Source organism: Nesoenas mayeri, assembly GCF_963082525.1.
Source record: "Nesoenas mayeri genome assembly, chromosome: 34".
Lineage (NCBI taxonomy): Eukaryota > Metazoa > Chordata > Aves > Columbiformes > Columbidae > Nesoenas > Nesoenas mayeri.
The window spans coordinates 23,247-45,479 of NC_137575.1; the positions used below are offsets into that span (position 1 = coordinate 23,247).

The 22,233-nt window shown below is 50.9% G+C and overlaps 1 protein-coding gene across 1 annotated transcript in view; it reads left to right on the forward strand.

The window, feature by feature from the left end:
* The first annotated feature begins 1,106 nt into the window (after positions 1-1,106).
* The window catches only part of LOC308051212 (putative RNA-binding protein 23), a 34,489-nt gene continuing 13,362 nt past the window's right edge, over positions 1,107-22,233 (forward strand). The window contains exons 1-10 of the mRNA XM_080361565.1: positions 1,107-1,134; positions 1,224-1,298; positions 5,338-5,385; positions 5,516-5,571; positions 7,311-7,361; positions 8,805-8,900; positions 9,039-9,092; positions 11,329-11,446; positions 13,464-13,616; positions 16,156-16,293. Coding sequence (XP_080217691.1) covers positions 1,126-1,134; positions 1,224-1,298; positions 5,338-5,385; positions 5,516-5,571; positions 7,311-7,361; positions 8,805-8,900; positions 9,039-9,092; positions 11,329-11,446; positions 13,464-13,616; positions 16,156-16,293 — 798 coding nt within the window. The 5' untranslated portion in view covers positions 1,107-1,125. The remainder of the gene's footprint in view (positions 1,135-1,223; positions 1,299-5,337; positions 5,386-5,515; positions 5,572-7,310; positions 7,362-8,804; positions 8,901-9,038; positions 9,093-11,328; positions 11,447-13,463; positions 13,617-16,155; positions 16,294-22,233) is intronic.

Sequence of the window (22,233 nt, forward strand, 5' to 3'; positions counted from 1 at the left end):
TTGCCATGGCGACCGCTCAGGGAGGGCGGGGGGGGGGAGCGTCTCCATAGCGACGGCGCGCCGGCCAATCAGAAGCGCGGAGGGGCTGGGCCAATCAGCGCGCTCGCCGCGCGGCGCCCCGCCCGGCGGGCGGCGCGCAGCCAATAGGGAAGCGGCGGCGCCGCCCCCCTCAGCCAATAGGAAGGCGGGGAGGAGCCCGGGGAAGGTTCTGGGGGCCGCCGCCATTTTGCAGGCGCGTCCGGGGCCGCCGCCGCTTCTCGTTGAGCTCGGGGGGGGCCGGTAAGCGGCGCTTTTTGGCGGGAAAAGCAGCGGGGGGGGGCGGGGGCACCGGGGGGGGGTGGGGGGGGCGGGGGGTTTGGCGGGAAAAGCGGCGGAGCGGCGGGAAAAGCGATTGGGGGGGGGGGAGCGCAACGCGCATGCGCCTGCGGAGCCCGCGGAGGGAGGGGGGAGCGCTCGGGGAGGGGGGGCGTGGCTTAGAGGCGCGCGGCCAATGGGAAGCGAGGGGGCGGGGTTTAGGGGGCGCGCTTGGCGGGGAGCGGGGGGGACACGTGGGGGCGCGGCGGGGCAGCCAATGGGGAGCGAGGGGGCGTGGCTTAGGGGGCGCCTATTGTATGAATGGGGGGATGGGGGCGCGCAGCCAATGGGAAGCGAGGGGGCGTGGCTTACGGGGAGCGCTTTAGGGGTATGGGGGGGGTGGGGGCGCGCAGCCAATGGGAATCGAGGGGGCGTGGCTTAGCGGGCGCTTATTCTAATGGGGGGGGCGCAGCCAATGGGGAGCGAGGGGGCGTGGCTTAGGGGGAGCACTTATTGTAATGGGGGGGAGTGGGGGCACGCAGCCAATGGGGAGCGAGGGGGCGTGGCTTAGGGGGCGCCTATTGTATGAATGGGGGGGAGTGGGGGCGCGCAGCCAATGGGAAGCGAGGGGGCGTGGCTTAGGGGGCCTGATTGGCTATGAGGGGTTGGGGGGCGTGGCTTAGGGGTCCCTATAGTGGTTAATGGGGGGCTCGCTGAGTCAATGGGGTGGGGGGCGTGGCTTGCGCCCAAGGGGGCGTGGCTATGCGTGACGTCATCAATGACATCACCCCCCCCCCCCACAGGGACCCCCCCCCCCCATATTGAAGCCCAATGGATGCGGTGAGTGGGGGGTTATGGGTAATATGGTGGGGGGGGAGGAGGACACGCCCCCTTGATGACGTCATAGGGGGGGGTTTGTGATGTCATAGGCGGACGCGATGACGTCAGACGACTTCGATATCGTCATCGAGGCCATGCTGGAGGCGCCCTATAAAAAAGAGGAGGTTTGGGGCATTTTGGGCGGTTTTGGGCCATTTTGGGGCATTTTAAGGGATTTTGGGGCATTTTGGGGCATTTTAAGGGATTTTGGGGCATTTTAAGGGGTTTTGGGGCATTTTGGGGCATTTTCTTTAATTTCAAGGGATTTGGGGCATTTTGGGGCATTTTAAGGGGTTTTGGGGCATTTTAAGGGATTTTGGGGCGTTTTGGGTAATTTAAGGGATTTTGGGGCATTTTAAGGGATTTTGGGGCATTTTAAGGGATTTTGGGTCATTTTGGGGCATTTTGATTCATTTTAAGGGATTTGGGGCATTTTGGGGCATTTTAAGGGATTTTGGGGCATTTTGGGGCATTTTAAGGGATTTTGGGGCATTTTAAGGGATTTTGGGGCATTTTGATTCATTTTAAGGGATTTGGGGCATTTTGGGGCATTTTAAGGGATTTGGGGCATTTTGGGGCATTTTGGGTCATTTTGGGGCATTTTGGGGCATTTTAAGGGATTTTGGGTCATTTTAAGGCGTTTTGGGGCATTTTGGGGCATTTTAAGTGGTTTTGGGGCATTTTAAGGGGTTTTGGGGCATTTTGGGGCATTTTAAGGGATTTTGGGTCATTTTGAGTCATTTTGAGTCATTTTGGGTCATTTTGGGTCATTTTGGGTCATTTTGATTCATTTTAAGGGATTTGGGGCATTTTGGGTGATTTTGGGTGATTTTGGGTGATTTTGGGGCATTTCAACAGGTTTTGGGTCATTTTGGGTCATTTTGATTCATTTCAAGGGATTTTGGGGCATTTTGGGGCATTTTCATTAATTTCAAGGGATTTGGGGCATTTTGGGGCATTTTAAGGGGTTTTGGGGCATTTTAAGGGATTTTGGGGCATTTTGGGTCATTTAAGGGATTTTGGGGCATTTTAAGGGATTTTGGGGCATTTTAAGGGATTTTGGGTCATTTTGGGGCACTTTGATTCATTTTAAGGGATTTGAGGCATTTTGGGGCATTTTAAGTGGTTTTGGGGCATTTTGGGTCATTTTGGGTCATTTTAAGGGATTTTGGGTCATTTTAAGGGGTTTTGGGGCATTTTGGGGCATTTTGGGGCATTTTGGGGCATTTTAAGTGGTTTTGGGGCATTTTAAGGGGTTTTGGGTCATTTTGAGTCATTTTGAGTCATTTTGGGTCATTTTGGGTCATTTTGAGTCATTTTGGGTCATTTTGGGTCATTTTCAGTCATTTTGATTCATTTTAAGGGATTTGGGTGATTTTGGGTGATTTTGGGTGATTTTGGGGCATTTCAACAGGTTTTGGGTCATTTTGGGTCATTTTGATTCATTTCAAGGGATTTTGGGGCATTTTGGGGCATTTTCATTAATTTCAAGGGATTTGGGGCATTTTGGGGCATTTTAAGGGGTTTTGGGGCATTTTAAGGGATTTTGGGGCATTTGGGGTAATTTAAGGGATTTTGGGGCATTTTAAGGGATTTTGGGGCATTTTGATTCATTTTGAGTCATTTTGGGTCATTTTGGGTTATTTTGGGTCATTTTGGGTCAATTTGGGTCATTTTAAGGGATTTTGGAGCATTTTAAGGGATTTTGGGGCATTTTGGGGCATTTCAAGGGATTTTGGGGCATTTTGGGGCATTTTGATTCATTTTAAGTGATTTTGGGTCATTTTGATTTATTTTGATTCATTTTGGGTTATTTTGGGTCATTTTGGGTCATTTTAAGGGGTTTTGGGTCATTTTGATTCATTTTGATTCATTTTGGGTTATTTTGGGTCATTTTGGGTCATTTTAAGTGGTTTTGGGGCATTTTGGGGCATTTTAAGGGATTTTGGGGCATTTTGGGGCATTTTGGGTCATTTTGGGTCATTTTAAGGGATTTTGGGTCATTTTAAGGGGTTTTGGGGCATTTTGGGGCATTTTGGGTCATTTTAAGGGATTTTGGGTCATTTTAAGGCGTTTTGGGGCATTTTGGGGCATTTTGGGGCATTTTAGGTGGTTTTGGGTCATTTTAAGGGGTTTTGGGTCATTTTGGGGCATTTTAAGGGATTTTGGGTCATTTTGAGTCATTTTGAGTCATTTTGGGTCATTTTGGGTCATTTTGGGTCATTTTGATTCATTTTAAGGGATTTGGGGCATTTTGGGTGATTTTGGGTGATTTTGGGGCATTTCAACAGGTTTTGGGTCATTTTGGGTCATTTTGATTCATTTCAAGGGATTTTGGGGCATTTTGGGGCATTTTCATTAATTTCAAGGGATTTGGGGCATTTTGGGGCATTTTAAGGGGTTTTGGGGCATTTTAAGGGATTTTGGGGCATTTTGGGTAATTTAAGGGATTTTGGGGCATTTTAAGGGATTTTGGGGCATTTTGGGGCATTTTGATTCATTTTAAGGGATTTTGGGGCATTTTGGGTCATTTAAGGGATTTTGGGTCATTTTAAGGGGTTTTGGGGCATTTTGGGGCATTTTGATTCATTTTAAGGGATTTGGGGCATTTTGGGGCATTTTAAGGGGTTTTGGGTCATTTTGGGGCATTTTGGGTCATTTTAAGGGATTTTGGGTCATTTTAAGGGGTTTTGGGGCATTTTGGGGCATTTTGGGGCATTTTAAGTGGTTTTGGGGCATTTTAAGGGGTTTTGGGTCATTTTGAGTCATTTTGAGTCATTTTGAGTCATTTTGAGTCATTTTGGGTCATTTTGGGTCATTTTCAGTCATTTTGATTCATTTTAAGGGATTTGGGTGATTTTGGGTGATTTTGGGTGATTTTGGGTCATTTCAACAGGTTTTGGGTCATTTTGGGTCATTTTGATTCATTTCAAGGGATTTTGGGGCATTTTGGGGCATTTTCATTAATTTCAAGGGATTTGGGGCATTTTGGGGCATTTTAAGGGGTTTTGGGGCATTTTAAGGGATTTTGGGGCATTTTGGGTCATTTAAGGGATTTTGGGGCATTTTAAGGGATTTTGGGGCATTTTAAGGGATTTTGGGGCATTTTGGGGCATTTTGATTCATTTTAAGGGATTTGGGGCATTTTGGGTAATTTTAAGGGATTTTGGGTCATTTTGATTAATTTTGATTCATTTTGATTCATTTTGGGGCATTTTGGGGCATTTTAAGTGGTTTTGGGGCATTTTAAGTGATTTTGGGTCATTTTGATTTATTTTGATTCATTTTGGGTCATTTTGGGTCATTTTAAGGGGTTTTGGGTCATTTTGATTCATTTTGATTCATTTTGGGTTATTTTGGGTCATTTTGGGTCATTTTGGGTCATTTTAAGTGGTTTTGGGGCATTTTGGGGCATTTTGATTCATTTTAAGTGGTTTTGGGTCATTTTAAGGCGTTTGGGGCATTTTGGGGCATTTTAAGGGATTTTGGGGCATTTTGGGGCATTTTGGGTTATTTTGGGTCATTTTGGGTCATTTTGATTCATTTTAAGGGATTTTGGGGCATTTTGGGGCATTTTAGGGGATTTTCGGTTATTTTGAGTCATTTTGGGTTATTTTGGGTCATTTTAAGTGGTTTTGGGTCATTTTGATTCATTTTGATTCATTTTGGGTCAATTTGGGTCATTTTAAGTGAGTTTTGGGTCATTTTGGTTCATTTTGGGTTATTTTGGTTCATTTTGGGTTATTTTGGGTTATTTTGGGGCATTTTGGGGCATTTTAAGGGATTTTGGGACATTTTAAGGGACTTTGGGACATTTTGGGTCATTTTGGTTCATTTCAAGGGATTTTGGGTCATTTTGGGTCATTTTGGGTCAATTTGGGTCATTTCACTCAATTTTGGGTCATTTTGGGTCATTTTGGGTCATTTTGGGTCATTTTGAGTCATTTCCCTCAATTTTGGGTCATTTTGCTTCATTTCAAGGCATTTTGGGTCATTTTGGCTCATTTCGCTTCATTTCAGTCAATTTTGGGTCATTTTGGGTCAATTTTGGGTCATTTCGCTTCATTTCAATCAATTTTGGGTCATTTTGGGTCAATTTTGGTCAATTTTGGGTCAATTTGGGCTCATTTTGGGTCATTTTACCCCATTTCCCCTCCCCCACAGGCCCAACCAGGTCCCTCCAAACCCCCCCCGGGCGGCCCCTCCCCCCAGGTAAGTTTTGGGTCCAAAACCCGCGATTTTGGGTCATTTTCCCCAAAAACCTCAATTTTGGGCTCAAAAACACCCAATTTTGGCTCATTTTGGGCTAAAAACACCCAATTTTGGGTCATTTCCCCCCCAGGCGCCCCAAGAACCCAACAAAGAACCCAAAAAGGAGAGCGGGAGCGGCGGGAGCAGGTTTGGGGCAAAAAACGCCGATTTTGGGCAATTTGCGTCAAAAATCGACATTTTGACGCATTGCGGGGCGTTTTGGTTCAATTTGGGGGGATTTTGGGGGATTTTGGGGGTTTTGGGACCATTTTGGGGGGTTTTAAAGGTTTTTGGGGCGTTTTGCGCGGAAATTTTGGGGTGAATTTGTGGGATTTTGGGCAAAATTCAAAATTTGGAATTTTGGGCAATTTTGGGCGTATTTTGGGGATTTTAAAGGGATTTTTGGGGGGGTTTGATGAGGGTTGAAATTTGGGGCGTTTTAAGGGATTTTGGGGTGTTTTACGCGGAAATTTTGGGGTGAATTTGTGGGATTTTGGGCAAAATTCAATATTTGGAATTTTGGGCAATTTTGGGCGAATTTTGGGGGTTTTAAAGGGATTTTTGGGGGGGTTTTGATGGGGGTTGAAATTTGGGGCGTTTTAAGGGTTTTTGGGGCGATTTACGTGGAAATTTTGGGGCGAATTCGTGGGATTTTGGGCAAAATTCGAAATTTGGAATTTTGGGCAATTTTGGGCGTATTTTGGGGGTTTTAAAGGGATTTTTGGGGGGGTTTGATGAGGGTTGAAATTTGGGGCGTTTTAAGGGATTTTGGGGTGTTTTACGTGGAAATTTTGGGGTGAATTTGTGGGATTTTGGGCAAAATTCGAAATTTGGAATTTTGGGCAATTTTGGGCGTATTTTGGGGATTTTAAAGGGATTTTTGGGGGGGTTTGATGGGGGTTGAAATTTGGGGCGTTTTAAGGGTTTTTGGGGCGATTTACGTGGAAATTTTGGGGTGAATTTGTGGGATTTTGGGCAAAATTCAAAATTTGGAATTTTGGGCAATTTTGGGCTATTTTAAGCGGATTTTTGGGGAGATTTCAAAGGGTTTTGATGAGGGTTGAAATTTGGGGCGTTTTAAAGGTTTTTGGGGCGTTTTGCGCGGAATTTTGGGGCAATTTAAGGGGATTTTGGGGCAAAATTCAGAATTGGAAATTTTGGGCAATTTTGGGCAAATTTGCGGGTTTTTAAATGGAATTTTTGGGGGTTTTTAAAGGATTTTGGGGGTTTGAATGAATTTTGATGTTTCGAAGAATTTTCGGGGAGATTTTGGGGCAAATTAATGGGATTTTGGGGCAAAATTCAAAAGTTGAAATTTTGGGCAATTTTGGGCAAATTTGGGTGTTTTTCAACAATTTTTTGGCGGTTTCGATGAATTTTGATGTTTCGAAGCATTTTTGGGGCCATTTCTGGGGAATTTTGGGGCAATTTATTGCGATTTTGGGGCCAAAATTGCGCTTTGAAATTTCGAGGATTTTGGGCAAATTTGGGCAATTTTGGGCGTTTTAAAATGGAATTTTGGGGCTTTTTGAAGGAATTTGGGGGTTTTAGACGATTTTCAAGGATTTTTGGGGCAATTTGGTGGAAATTTGGGCGAAAAACTTGAAAAAAACTCAAAATTTCCCCAAAAATCGGAAATTTCACCCAAAAATTGGAATTTTCGCCAAAAAATTGAATTTTCCCCCAAATTTTGAATTTCCCCCAAAAATTTGAAATTTCAACAAATTTAGGTGAATTTGATGAATTTTGGGGGCGATTTGAAGCGTTTTTGGGGCGTTTTGGGGGTTTTTGGGGCGATTTGGGGGTTTTTTGGGGCGAAAAACGTCGATTTTGGGCAATTTTGGGGCGATTTTTGGGGTGATTTGGGGGGATTTTGGGTCATTTAGCAGGAAGAAGAGGAGCCGGAGCCGGAGCCGGAGCCGGGAGCACAGACACAGGTTTTTGGGGTGAATTTGGGGGGTTTTGGGCAATTTGGGGCATTTAAGGTGGAACTTTGACCATTTAAGGTGGAATTTGGGGTTTTTAAGGTGGATTTTGGGTCATTTAAGGTGGAATTTGGGGTTTTTAAGGTGGAATTTGGGGGTTTTGGGGCAATTTGGGGTTTTTAAGGTGGAATTTGGGGGTTTTAAGGTGGAAATTTGACCATTTAAGGTGGAATTTTGGGGTTTTAAGGTGGAATTTTGGGGCATTTAAGGTGGAATTTGGGTCATTTAAGGTGGAATTTGGGTCATTTAAGGTGGAACTTTGACCATTTAAGGTGGATTTTGGGTCATTTAAGGTGGAATTTGAGTCATTTAAGGTGGAATTTGGGTCATTTAAGGTGGAACTTTGACCATTTAAGGTGGAATTTGGGTCATTTAAGGTGGAACTTTGACCATTTAAGGTGGAATTTGGGTCATTTAAGGTGGAACTTTGACCATTTAAGGTGGAATTTGGGTCATTTAAGGTGGAACTTGAATCTTTTAAGGTGGAATTTGGGTCATTTAAGGTGGAATTTGGGTCATTTAAGGTGGAATTTGGGTCATTTAAGGTGGAACTTTGACCATTTAAGGTGGAATTTGGGTCATTTAAGGTGGAACTTGAGTCATTTAAGGTGGAACTTGAGTCATTTAAGGTGGATTTTGGGTCATTTAAGGTGGAATTTGGGTCATTTAAGGTGGAATTTGGGTCATTTAAGGTGGAACTTTGACCATTTAAGGTGGAATTTGAGTCATTTAAGGTGGATTTTGGGTCATTTAAGGTGGATTTTGGGTCATTTAAGGTGGATTTTGGGTCATTTAAGGTGGAATTTGGGTCATTTAAGGTGGAACTTTGACCATTTAAGGTGGAACTTGGGTCATTTAAGGTGGAACTTTGACCATTTAAGGTGGAATTTGGGTCATTTAAGGTGGAATTTGAGTCATTTAAGGTGGAATTTGGGTCATTTAAGGTGGATCTGGGTGGATTTAAGGTGGAACTTTGACCATTTAAGGTGGAACTTGAGTCATTTAAGGTGGAACTTTGACCATTTAAGGTGGAATTTGGGTCATTTAAGGTGGAATTTTGGGGTTTTAAGGTGGAATTTGGGGTTTTTAAGGTGGAACTTTGACCATTTAAGGTGGAACTTGAGTCATTTAAGGTGGAATTTGGGTCATTTAAGGTGGAATTTGGGTCATTTAAGGTGCAATTTGAGTCATTTAAGGTGGAATTGGGGCTATTTAAGGTGGATCCGGGTGGATTTAAGGTGGATCCGGGTGGATTTAAGGCGGAATTTCCCCCATTTAAGGCGGATTTTCCCCCTTTAATTCGCATTTTCCCCCCCCTGGGGGGTTTTCCCGCCCCCCGATTCCATTCCCGCCCCCATTTTGGGCCTAAATCGCCCCGTTTTGGCCCATTTTCAGCCGGGAACGTCGCCGGCGCAGCCGAAGCCGCAGCCGCCGCAGCCACCGAAGCCGCCGCAGCCGCAGCCGCAGCCGCCGGCGTGACGACAGGTCCAGGTACCCAAAATTGACCGTTTTGGAGCCAAAATCGCCCTTTTTTGACCCAAAAATGCGACTCGGCGACCTCAAAAACCCCCCCGGGGGGAAAAATGGGGTGAAACGGACCCAAAATAAGGGGAATTTGCCCCAAAACAGGCGCCGGTTTGGACACAGTAAGAGCCCCCAGCACCGGGATAAGAGCCCGGCCAGGTCAGTGACCCATAGATTGACCCATTGATTGACCCACATTGACCCCATTGACCCCATTGACCCCATTGACCCCATTGACCCCATTGACCCCCATTGATCACCATTGATTGACCCCCATTGACCCTATTGACCCCATTGACCCCATTGATCCCCATTGACTCATTGACCCTCATTGACCCCCATTGACCCCACTGACCCCATTGATTGACCCCCATTGACCTCATTGACCCATTGACCCCATTGACTCCATTGATTGACCCCCATTGACCCATTGACCCCCACTGACCCCATTGATCCCCATTGACTCCCATTGACCCCATTGACCCATTGACCCCCATTGATCCCATTGACCCCCATTGACCCCATTGATTGACCCCCATTGATCCCCATTGACCCCATTGACCCCATTGACCCCATTGACCCATTGACCCCATTGACCCCCATTGACCCCATTGACCCCATTGACCCCCATTGACTCCATTGACCCCATTGACCCCATTGACCCCCATTGACCCCATTGACTCCATTGACCCCATTGACCCCCATTAATCCATTGACCCCATTGACCCATTGACCCCATTCACCCCCATTGACCCATTGACTCCATTGACCCCCATTGACCCCATTGACCCCATTGTCCCCATTGACCCCATTGACTCCCATTGACCCCATTGACCCCATAAATACCATTGACCCCCATTGATTCTTATTGATCCCCATTGACCCCCATTGATCCCATTAACTCCCATTGACTCCCATTGATTCCAATTGGTTCCTATTGACCCCCATTGACCCCATTGACTTCTATTGATCTCTATGGGTGTCTCTGGGTCCCATTGACCCCCATTGACCCATTGACCCCATTGACCCCATTGACCCCATTGACCCCATTGATTCTTATTGATCCCCATTAACTCTCATTGACTCCTATTGACTCTTATTGATCCCCATTGATCCATTGACCCCCATTGACTGCCATTGATCCCCATTGACCCCTATTGTCCCCACTGACCCCATTGACCCCATTGACCCCCATTAATACCATTGACTCCCATTGACTCCCATTGATTCCAATTGGTTCCTATTGACCCCCATTGACCCCATTGACTTCTATTGATCTCTATGGGTGTCTCTGGGTCCCATTGACCCCCATTGACCCATTGACCCCATTGACCCCATTCACCCCATTGATTCTTATTGATCCCCATTAACTCTCATTGACTCCTATTGACTCTTATTGATCCCCATTGATCCATTGACCCCCATTGACTCCCATTGATTCCTATTGAGTCCCATTGATTTCTATTGACCCCATTGATTCCTATTGGTTCCTATTGACTGCCATTGATCCCCATTGACCCCTATTGTCCCCACTGACCCCATTGACCCCATTGACCCCCATTAATACCATTGACCCCCATTGAGTCCCATTGATTCTTATTGATCCCCATTGACCCCATTGACCCCATTGTCCCCATTGTCCCCATTGACCCCATTGACTCCATTGACCCCATTGCCCCCATTGACCCATTGACCTCATTGACCCCCATTGACCCCATTGACCCATTGACCCATTGACCTCATTGACCCCCATTGACTCTTATTGATCCGCACTAACTCTCATTGACTCCTATTGACTCTTATTGATCCCCATTGATCTCATTGACCCCCATTGACCCCCATTGACTTTTATTGATCTCTGTGGGTGTCTATGGGTCCCATTGACCCTCATTGATTCCTATTGACCCCCATTGACCCCATTGGCCCCATTGACCTCATTGACCCCCATTGACCCCCATTGAGCCCCATTGACTCTTATTGATCCCCATTGACCCCCATTGACTCCCATTGACTCCCATTGATTCTAATTGGTTCCTATTGACTGCTATTGATCCCCATTGACCCCCATTGTCCCTATTGTCCCGATTGACCCATTGACCCCATTGATCCCCATTAATACCATTGACCCCCATCAATACCATTGACCCCCATTGAGCCCCATTCTTATTGATCCCCATTGACTTCCATTGACTCTTATTGACCCCATTGGCCCCCATTGCCCCCAATGTCCCCATTGCCCCCAATGTCCCCATCGCCCCCATTGCCCCCATTGCCCCCATCGCCCCCATTGCCCCCATCACCCCCATTGCCCCCATTGACCCCATCGCCCCCATCACCCCCATCACCCCCATCGCCCCCATCGCCCCCATCGCCCCCATTGTCCCCATTGTCCCAGGGAGCCGCTGGGCAGCCTGAGCCCCGAGGAGCGCGACGCCCGCACCGTGTTCTGCATGCAGCTCGCCGCCCGCATCCGGCCCCGCGACCTCGAGGACTTCTTCTCCGCCGTGGGGAAGGTGGGGACGTGGGGGGCAATGGGGACAATGGGGGCGATGGGGACAATGGGGTCAATGGGGGTGATGGGGTCAATGGGGGCAATGGGGACAATGGGGGCAATGGGGCAATGGGGACAATGGGGGCAATGGGGGTGATGGGGTCAATGGGGACAATGGGGTCAATGGGGTCAATGAGGTCAATGGGGGTCAATAGGAACCAATTGGAATCAATGGGAGTCAATGGGGTCAATAGGAATCAATGGGAGTCAATAGGGGTCAATGGGGATCAATAAGAGTCAATAGGAGTCAATGAGAGTTAATGCGGATCAATAAGAGTCAATGGGGTCAATGGGGACAATGGGGTCATTGGGGTCAATGGGGGTCAGTGGGTCAATGGGGTCAATGGGTCAATGGGGTCAATGGGGACAATGGGGGCAATGGGGGTCAATGGGTCAATGGGGTCAATAGGTCAGTGGGGTTAATTGGGATCAATGGGGTCAATGGGGTTAATGGGAGTCAATGGGTCAATGGGCTCAATGGGGTCAATGGGTCAATGGGGTCAATGGGTCAATGGGGTCAATGGGGGTCAATTAGCCAATGCGGTCAATGGGAGTCAATGGGTCAATGGAGTCAATGGAGTCAATGGGTCAGTGGGGTCAATGGGGTCAATGGATCAATGGGGACAATGGGTCAATGGGGGTCATTGAGGGTCAATGGGATCAATGGGGTCAATGGGTCAATGGGGTCAATGGGGACAATAGGGGTCAGTAGGAACTAATTGGAATCAATGGGAGTTAATGGGGTCAATAGGAATCAATGGGACTCAATAGGAATCAATGGGGGTCAATGGGGACAATGGAGTCATTGGGGTCAATGGGGGTCAGTGGGTCAATGGGGTCAATGGGGATCAATAAGAGTCAATAGGAGTCAATGAGAGTTAATGCGGATCAATAAGAGTCAATGGGGTCAATGGGGCAATGGGGTTAATGGGGACAATGGGTCAATGGGGGTCAATGGGGTCAATGGGGATCAATGGGGACAATGGGTCCATGGGGTCAATGGGGGTTAATGGGGTCAATGGGGACAATGGGTCAATGGGGTCAATGGGGGTCAATGGGCTCAATGGGGTCAATGGAGTCAATGGGGTTAATGGGGTCAATGGGTTCAATGGGTCAATGGGGGTCAATGGGTCAATGGGGTCAATGGGTCAATAGGGGTCAATGGGGACAATGGAGTCAATGAAGTCAATGGAGTCAATGGATCAATGGGGGTCAATGGGGTCAAGGGGGTCAATGGGATCAATGGGTCAATGGGGTCAATGGGGGTCAATGAGGATCAATGGAGGTCAATGGGGGTCAATGGGTCAATGGGGACAATGGGGTCAATGGGGACAATAGGAATCAATGGGACTCAATAGGAATCAATGGGAGTCAATGGGAGTCAATGGGGTCAATGGGGGTCAATGGGTCAATGGGGTCAATGGGGATCAATAAGAGTCAATAGGAGTCAATGAGCATTAATGGGGATCAATAAGAGTCAATGGGGGTCAGTGGGTCAATGGGGTCAGTGGGGGTCAATGGGTCAATGAAGTCAATGGGTCTATGGGGTCAATGGAGTCAACAATGGGATCAATGGGGGTCAATGGAGTCAATGGGGTCAATGGGGTCAATGGAGTCAATGGGTCAATGGGGTCAATGGGTCAATGGGTTCAATGGGTCAATGGGTCAATGGGGTCAATGGGTCAATGGGGTCAATGGGGTCAGTGGGTCAATGGGGTCAATGGGGTCAATGGGTCAATGGGTTCAATGGGTCAATGGGTCAATGGGGTCAATGGGTCAATGGGGTCAATGGGGGTCAATGAGGATCAATGGAGGTCAATGGGGGTCAATGGGTCAATGGAGACAATGGGATCAATTGGTCAATGGGGTCAATGGGATCCCCCAACCCAACCCAATGCCCCCACCCCCCAGCACCACCCCCACCCCCCATCCCCGCCCCATAGCCCCGCCCCCCCAACCCCACATCTCCTGCCCCATAGGTGCGCGACGTGCGCATCATCTCGGACCGCAACTCGCGGCGCTCCAAGGGCATCGCCTACGTGGAGTTCTGCGACATCCAATCGGTGCCCTTGGCCATAGGGCTGACGGGACAGCGCCTGCTGGGGGTGCCCATCATCGTGCAGGCATCGCAGGTTGGGGGACCATGGGGGGCAATGGGGCGATGGGGGTGATGGGGGCAATGGGGACGATGGGGGTGATGGGGACAATGGGGTCAATGGGGTGATGGGGGTGATGGGGTCAATGGGGGTGATGGGGTCAATGGGTCAATGGGGACAATGGGGTGATGGGGGTGATGGGGTCAATGGGGGTGATGGGGTCAATGGGTCAATGGGGACAATGGGGTCAATGGGGACAATGGGGTCAATGGGTCAATGAGGACAATGGGGTCAATGGGGACAATGGGGTCAATGGGTCAATGGGGACAATGGGGTCAATGGGGACAATGGGGTCAATGGGGTCAATGGGGACAATGGGGGCAATGGGACCCATAGACACCCATAGAGATCACTAGAAGTCAATGGGGGTCAATGGGGGTCAATGGGGTCAATGGGGATCAATAAGAGCCAATGGGAGTCAATGGGAGTTAATGCTGATCAATAAGAGTCAATGGGAATCAATGGGGTCAATGGGGATCAATAAGAGTCAATAGGAGTCAATGAGTGTTAATGCGGATCAATAAGAGTCAACGGGGGTCGATGGGTCAATGGGGATCAATAAGAGTCAATAGGAGTCAATGAGAGTTAATGGGGATCAATAGGAGTCAATGGGGTCAATGGGGTCAATAGGAGTCAATGGGGTCAGTGGGTCAATGGGGGTTAATGGGTCAATGGGGATCAATGGGGATCAATAAGAGTCAATGGGGTCAATGGGTCAATGGGGTCAATGGGGATCAATAAGAGTCAATAGGAGTCAGTGAGTGTTAATGGGGATCAATAAGAGTCAATGGGGGCAATGGGGTCAATGGGAGTTAATGCGGATCAATAAGAGTCAATGGGGGTCAATGGGATCAATGGGGGTCAATAAGAGTCAATAGGAGTCAATGAGAGTTAATGCGGATCAATAAGAGTCAATGGGGTCAATGGGGTCAATGGGTCAATGGGGTCGATGGGTCAATGGGAGTTAATGCGGATCAATAAGAGTCAATGGGGATCAATAAGAGTCAATAGGAGTCAATGAGAGTTAATGCGGATCAATAAGAGTCAATGGGGTCAATGGGGGCAATAAGAGTCAATAGGAGTCAATGGGAGTTAATGCAGATCAATAAGAGTCAATAGGGTCAATGGGGGTCAATGAGGATCAATAAGAGTCAATAGGAGTCGATGAGTGTTAGTGGGGATCAGTAAGAGTCAATAGGGGCAATGGGTCAATGGGGTCAGTGGGGATCAATAAGAGTCAATGGGATCAATGAGAGTTAATGTGGATCAATAAGAGTCAATGGGGGTCAATGGGTCAATGGGGTCAATGGGGATCAATGGGGATTAATAAGAGTCAATGGGAGTCAATGAGGGTCAATGGGGATCAATAAGAGTCAATGGGGTCAATGGGATCAATAGGAGTCAATGGGGCAGTAGGGTCAATAGAGTCAATGGGGGCAATGGGGGTTAATATAGATCAATAAGAGTCAAGGGGGGTCAATGGGGTCAATGGGTCAATGGGGTCAATGGGTCAATGGGTCAATGGGGTCAATGGGGATCAATAAGAGTCAATAAGAGTCAATGAGAGTTAATGCGGATCAATAAGAGTCAATGGGGGTCAATGGGGATCAGTAAGAGTCAATTGGAGTCAATGAGTGTTAATGGGGATCAATAAGAGTCAATGGGAGTCAATGGGGTCAATGGGGATCAATAAGAGTCAATAGGAGTCAATGAGAGTTAATGTGGATCAATAGGAGTCAATGGGGTTAATGGGATCAATAGGAGTCAATGGGGTCAATGGGTCAATGGGATCAATGGGTCAATGGGGGTCAATGGGTCAATGGGGTCAATGGGGATCAATAAGAGTCAATGGGAGTCAATGAGAGTTAATGCGGATCAATAAGAGTCAATGGGGTCAATGGGTCAATGGGGGCAATGGAGTCAATGGGGATCAATAAGAGTCAATAGGAGTCAATGAGAGTTAATGCGGATCAATAAGAGTCAATGGGGATCAATGGGGGCAATGGAGTCAATGGTCAATGGGGGTCAATAGGGGCAATGGGGTCAATGGGTCAATGAGGGCAATGGGGTCAATGGGGTCAATAGGGGCAATGGGGTCAATGGGGCAATGAGGGCAATGGAGTCAATGGGTGTTAATGCAGATCAATAAGAGTCAGTGGGGTCAATGGGGTCAATGGGGATCAATGGAGGTCAATGGGAGTTAATGCTGATCAATAAAAGTCAATGGGGTCAATGGGTCAATGGGGGTCAATGGGGTCAATAGGGGCAATCTGGTCAATGGGGTCAATGGGAGTCAATGGGTCAATGGGTCAATGGGGGTCAATGGGGGTCAATGGGTCAATGGGGGTCAATGGGGGTCAATGGGTCAATGGGGGTGATGGGGTCTCTATGGTCTCTATGGGTCTCTATGGTCTCTATGGTCTGTATGGGTCTCTATGGTCTCTATGGTCTCTATGGGTCTCTATGGGTCCCTATGGGTCCCTATGGGTCTCTATGGGTCTCTATGGGTCCCCAGGCGGAGAAGAACCGCCTGGCCGCCATGGCGTCGTCGCTGCAGAAAGGTTCTGGGGGTCCCATGCGGCTCTATGTGGGGTCCCTGCACTGCAACATCACCAAGGAGATGCTGCGCGGCATCTTCGAGCCCTTCGGAAAGGTGCCACTTGGGGGGCAGGGGAGCTATGGGGCCGGGGGGGGTGTTGGGGGTCAGGGGTTGGGTCGTTGGGGTGGGTTATGGGGCTGGGGGGGGTCGTTGGGGTGAGTTATGGGGGTCGTGGTTGGGGGTCATGAGTTGGGTCATTGGGTTGGGTTGGGGGTCAATGGGTTGGGTTGGGGGTCAATGGGTTGAGTTGGGGGTCATGGGTTGGGTCAATGGGGTGAGTTATGGGGGTCAATGGGTTGGATCAATGGGTTGAGTTGGGGGTCAATGAGTTGAGTTGGGGGTCATTGGGTTGACTTGGGGGTCAGTGAGTTGGGTTGGGGGTCAATGGGTTGAGTTGGGGGTCAATGGTTGGGTTGGGGGTCAATGAGTTGAGTCATTGGGTTGAGTTGGGGGTCAATGGGTTGAGTTGGGGGTCAATGGGTTGAGTCATTGGGTTGAGTTGGGGGTCAATGGGTTGGGTTGGGGGTCAATGGGTTGAGTTGGGGGTCAATGGGTTGAGTTGGGGGTCAATGGATTGAGTCAGTGGGTTGAGTTGGGGGTCAATAGGTTGAGTTGAGGGTCAATGGGTTGGGTTGGGGGTCATTGGGTTGGCTTAGGGGTCAATGGGTTGGGTTGGGGGTCAATGGGTTGGGTTGGGGGTCAATGGGTTGAGTTGGGGGTCAATGGGTTGAGTTGGGGGTCAATGGGTTGGGTTGGGGGTCATTGGGTTGAGTTGGGGGTCATTGGGTTGGGTTGGGGGTCAGTGGGTTGTGGGTCAGTGGGTTGAGTTGGGGGTCATTGGGTTGGGTTGGGGGTCAATGGGTTGGGTTGGGGGTCAATGGGTTGAGTTATGGGGCTGGGGGGGTCAATGGGGTGGGTTATGGGGCTGGGGGGGGTCATTGGGTTGAGTTATGGGGGTCAATGGGTTGAGTCATTGGGTTGGGTTGGGGGTCAATGGGTTGGGTTGGGGGTCATTGGGTTGAGTTATGGGGGTCGTGGTTGGGGGTCAATGGGTTGGGTTGGGGGTCAATGGGCTGAGTTGGGGGTCAATGGGTTGGGTTGGGGGTCAATGGGTTGGGTTGGGGGTCAATGGGTTGAGTTGGGGGTCAATGGGTTGAGTTGGGGGTCAATGGGTTGGGTTGGGGGTCAATGGGTTGGGTTGAGGGTCAATGGGTTGAGTTGGGGGTCAATGGGTTGAGTTGGGGGTCAGTGGGTTGGGTTGGGGGTCAGTGGGTTGTGGGTCAATGGGTTGAGTTGGGGGTCAATGGGTTGAGTCAGTGGGTTGAGTTGGGGGTCAATGGGTTGGGGGTCAATGGGTTGGGTTGGGGGTCAATGGGTTGGGGGTCATTGGGTTGGGTTGGGGGTCAATGGGTTGGGTCAATGGGTTGAGTTGGGGGTCAATGGGTTGACTTGGGGGTCAATGGGTTGGGTCAATGGGTTGAGTTGGGGGTCAATGGGTTGAGTTATGGGGGTCGTGGTTGGGGGTCAATGGGTTGAGTTGGGGGTCAATGGGTTGACTTGAGGGTCAATGGGTTGGGTCAATGGGTTGAGTTATGGGGGTCGTGGTTGGAGGTCAGTGGGTTGAGTTGGGGGTCAATGGGTTGGGTTGGGGGTCAATGGGTTGAGTTGGGGGTCAATGGGTTGAGTTAGGGGTCAATGGATTGAGTTATGGGGCTGGGTTGGGTCAATGGGTTGGCTTGGGGGTCAATGGGTTGGGTTGGGGGTCAATGGGTTGAGTCATTGGGTTGAGTTGGGGGTCATTGGGTTGGGTTGGGGGTCAATGGGTTGAGTTGGGGGTCAATGGGTTGGGGGTCAGTGGGTTGGGTTGGGGGTCAATGGGTTGAATCATTGGGTTGAGTTGGGGGTCATTGGGTTGAGTTGGGGGTCAGTGGGTTGAGTTGGGGGTCAGTGGGTTGGCTTGGGGGTCAATGGGTTGAGTTGGGGATCAATGGGCTGAGTTAGGGGTCATTGGGTTGGGTTGGGGGTCAATGGGTTGGGTTGGGGGTCAATGGATTGAGTTGGGGGTCAATGGGTTGAGTTGGGGGTCAATGGGTTGGGGGTCAATGGGTTGAGTTATGGGGCTGGGGGGGGTCACTGGGTTGAGTTATGGGGGTCAATGGGTTGAGTCATTGGGTTGGGTTGGGGGTCAATGGGTTGAGTCAATGGGTTGGGTTGGGGGTCAATGGGGTGACTTGGGGGTCAATGGGTTGGGTTTGGGGTCAATGGATTGAGTTGGGGGTCAATGGGTTGAGTCAGTGGGTTGAGTTGGGGGTCAAAGGGTTGGATTGGGGGTCAATGGGTTGGGTTGGGGGTCAATGGGTTGAGTTGGGGGTCAATGGGTTGAGTTATGGGGCTGGGGAGGGTCAATGGGGTGGGTTATGGGGCTGGGTTGGGTCATTGGGTTGAGTTATGGGGGTCAATGGGTTGAGTCATTGGGTTGGGTTGGGGGTCAATGGGTTGGGTTGGGGGTCATTGGGTTGAGTTATGGGGCTGGGGGGGTCAATGGGGTGGGTTATGGGGCTGGGGGGGGTCATTGGGTTGAGTTATGGGGGTCAATGGGTTGAGTCATTGGGTTGGGTTGGGGGTCAATGGGTTGAGTTGGGGGTCAATGGGTTGGGGGTCAATGGGTTGGGTTGGGGGTCATTGGGTTGAGTTGGGGGTCAATGGGCTGAGTTGGGGGTCATTGGGTTGAGTTGGGGGTCAATGGGTTGAGTTGGGGGTCAATGGGTTGAGTTGGGGGTCAATGGGTTGGGGGTCAGTGGGTTGACTTGGGGGTCAATGGGTTGACTTGGGGGTCACAGTTGGGTCTTGGGGACCCATTGGGGACCCATTGGGGACCCCTTGGGGACACTGGGGACCCCATTGGAGACATTGGGGACCCCATTGGGGTCACTTGGGGACATTGGGGACCCCATTGGGAACCCCTTGGGGACCCCATTGGGGTCACTTGGGGACATTGGGGACCCCATTGGAGACATTGGGGACCCCATTGGGGTCACTTGGGGACATTGGGGGCCCCATTGGGACCCATTGGGGACCCCATTGGGGTCACTTGGGGACATTGGGGACCCCATTGGAGACATTGGGGACCCCATTGGGGTCACTTGGGGACATTGGGGGCCCCATTGGGACCCATTGGGGACCCCATTGGGGTCACTTGGGGACATTGGGGACCCCACTGGGACCCATTGGGGATATTGGGGACATTGGGGACCCCATTGGAGACATTGGGGACCCCCCTGGGGACATTGGGGTCACTTGGGGACCCCATTGGAGACATTGGGGACCCCATTGGGGTCACTTGGGGACATTGGGGACCCCATTGAGGACATTGGGGACCCCATTGGGGTCACTTGGGGACATTGGGGACCCCATTGGGAACCCATTGGGGACATTGGGGACATTGGGGACCCCATTGGAGACATTGGGGACCCCCCTGGGGACATTGGGGTCACTTGGGGACCCCATTGGGGACATTGGGGACCCCATTGGGAACCCATTGGGGACCCTTGAGGACCCATTGGGGACCCCTTGGGGACATTGGGGACCCCATTGGAGACATTGGGGACCCCATTGGGGTCACTTGGGGACATTGGGGACCCCATTGGGAACCCCTTGGGGACCCCATTGGGGTCACTTGGGGACATTGGGGGCCCCATTGGGACCCATTGGGGACCCCATTGGGGTCACTTGGGGACATTGGGGACCCCACTGGGACCCATTGGGGACATTGGGGACCCCATTGGAGACATTGGGGACCCCCCTGGGGACATTGGGGTCACTTGGGGACCCCATTGGGGACATTGGGGACCCCATTGGGAACCCATTGGGGACCCTTGAGGACCCATTGGGGACCCCTTGGGGACATTGGGGACCCCATTGGAGACATTGGGGACCCCATTGGGGTCACTTGGGGACACTTGGGGACCCATTGGGACCCATTGGGGACCCCATTGGGGTCACTTGGGGACATTGGGGACCCCACTGGGAACCCATTGGGAACATTGGGGACCCCTTGGGGACCCCATTGGGGTCACTTGGGTCATTGGGGACCCAATTGGGGACCCCCTGGGGACATTGGGGACCCCATTGGGGACATTGGGGTCACTTGGGGATATTGGGGTGACTTGGGGACCCCATTGGGAACCCATTGGGACCCATTGGGGACATTGGGGTCACTTGGGGACATTGGGGACCCCATTGGAGACATTGGAGACCCCCTTGGGGACATTGGGGGGACATTGGGGTCACTTGGGGACATTGGGGGGACATTGGGGACATTGGGGTCACTTGGGGACATTGGGGGGACATTGGGGACATTGGGGACCCCATGGGGACATTGGGGACCCCCCTGTGGACATTGGGGACCCCATTGGGACCCATTGGGGACATTGGGGACCCCATTGGTGACATTGGGGACCCCATTGGGACCCATTGGGGACATTGGGGGGACATTGGGGTCACTTGGGGACATTGGGGACCCCATTGGGGACATTGGGGATATTGGGGTCACTTGGGGACATTGGGGGGACATTGGGGCCCATTGGGGACATTGGGGACCCCATGGGGACATTGAGGACCCCCCTGTGGACATTGGGGACCCCATTGGGACCCATTGGGGACATTGGGGACCCCATTGGTGACATTGGGGACCCCATTGGGGTCACTTGGGGACATTGGGGACCCCATTGGAGACATTGGGGACCCCATTGGGGTCACTTGGGGACATTGGGGGCCCCATTGGGACCCATTGGGGACCCCATTGGGGTCACTTGAGGACATTGGGGACCCCATTGGAGACATTGGGGACCCCCTTGGGGTCACTTGGGGACATTGGGGACCCCATTGGGGACATTAGGGATATTGGGGTCACTTGGGGACATTGGGGGGACATTGGGGACCCCATGGGGACATTGGGGACCCCCCTGTGGACATTGGGGACCCCATTGGGAACCCCTTGGGGACCCCATTGGGACCCATTGGAGACATTGGGGACCCCCTTGGGGTCACTTGGGGACATTGGGGACCCCATTGAGGACATTGGGGACCCCATTGGGGTCACTTGGGGACATTGGGGACCCCATTGGAGACATTGGGGACCCCATTGGGGTCACTTGGGGACATTGGGGACCCCATTGGGAACCCCTTGGGGACCCCATTGGGGTCACTTGGGGACATTGGGGGCCCCATTGGGACCCATTGGGGACCCCATTGGGGTCACTTGAGGACATTGGGGACCCCATTGGAGACATTGGGGACCCCCTTGGGGTCACTTGGGGACATTGGGGACCCCATTGGGGACATTGGGGATATTGGGGTCACTTGAGGTCATTGGGGGGACATTGGGGACCCCATTGGGGTCTCTTGGGGACATTGGGGACCCCATTGGAGACATTGGGGACCCCATTGGGGTCACTTGGGGACATTGGGGACCCCATTGGAGACATTGGGGACCCCATTGGGGTCACTTGGGGACATTGGGGACCCCATTGGGAACCCCTTGGGGACCCCATTGGGGTCACTTGGGGACATTGGGGGCCCCATTGGGACCCATTGGGGACCCCATTGGGGTCACTTGAGGACATTGGGGACCCCATTGGAGACATTGGGGACCCCCTTGGGGTCACTTGGGGACATTGGGGACCCCATTGGGGACATTGGGGATATTGGGGTCACTTGAGGTCATTGGGGGGACATTGGGGACCCCATTGGGGTCTCTTGGGGACATTGGGGACCCCATTGGAGACATTGGGGACCCCATTGGGGTCACTTGGGGACATTGGGGACCCCACTGGGACCCATTGGGGATATTGGGGACATTGGGGACCCCATTGGAGACATTGGGGACCCCCCTGGGGACATTGGGGTCACTTGGGGACCCCATTGGGGACATTGGGGACCCCATTGGGAACCCATTGGGGACCCTTGAGGACCCATTGGGGACCCCTTGGGGAC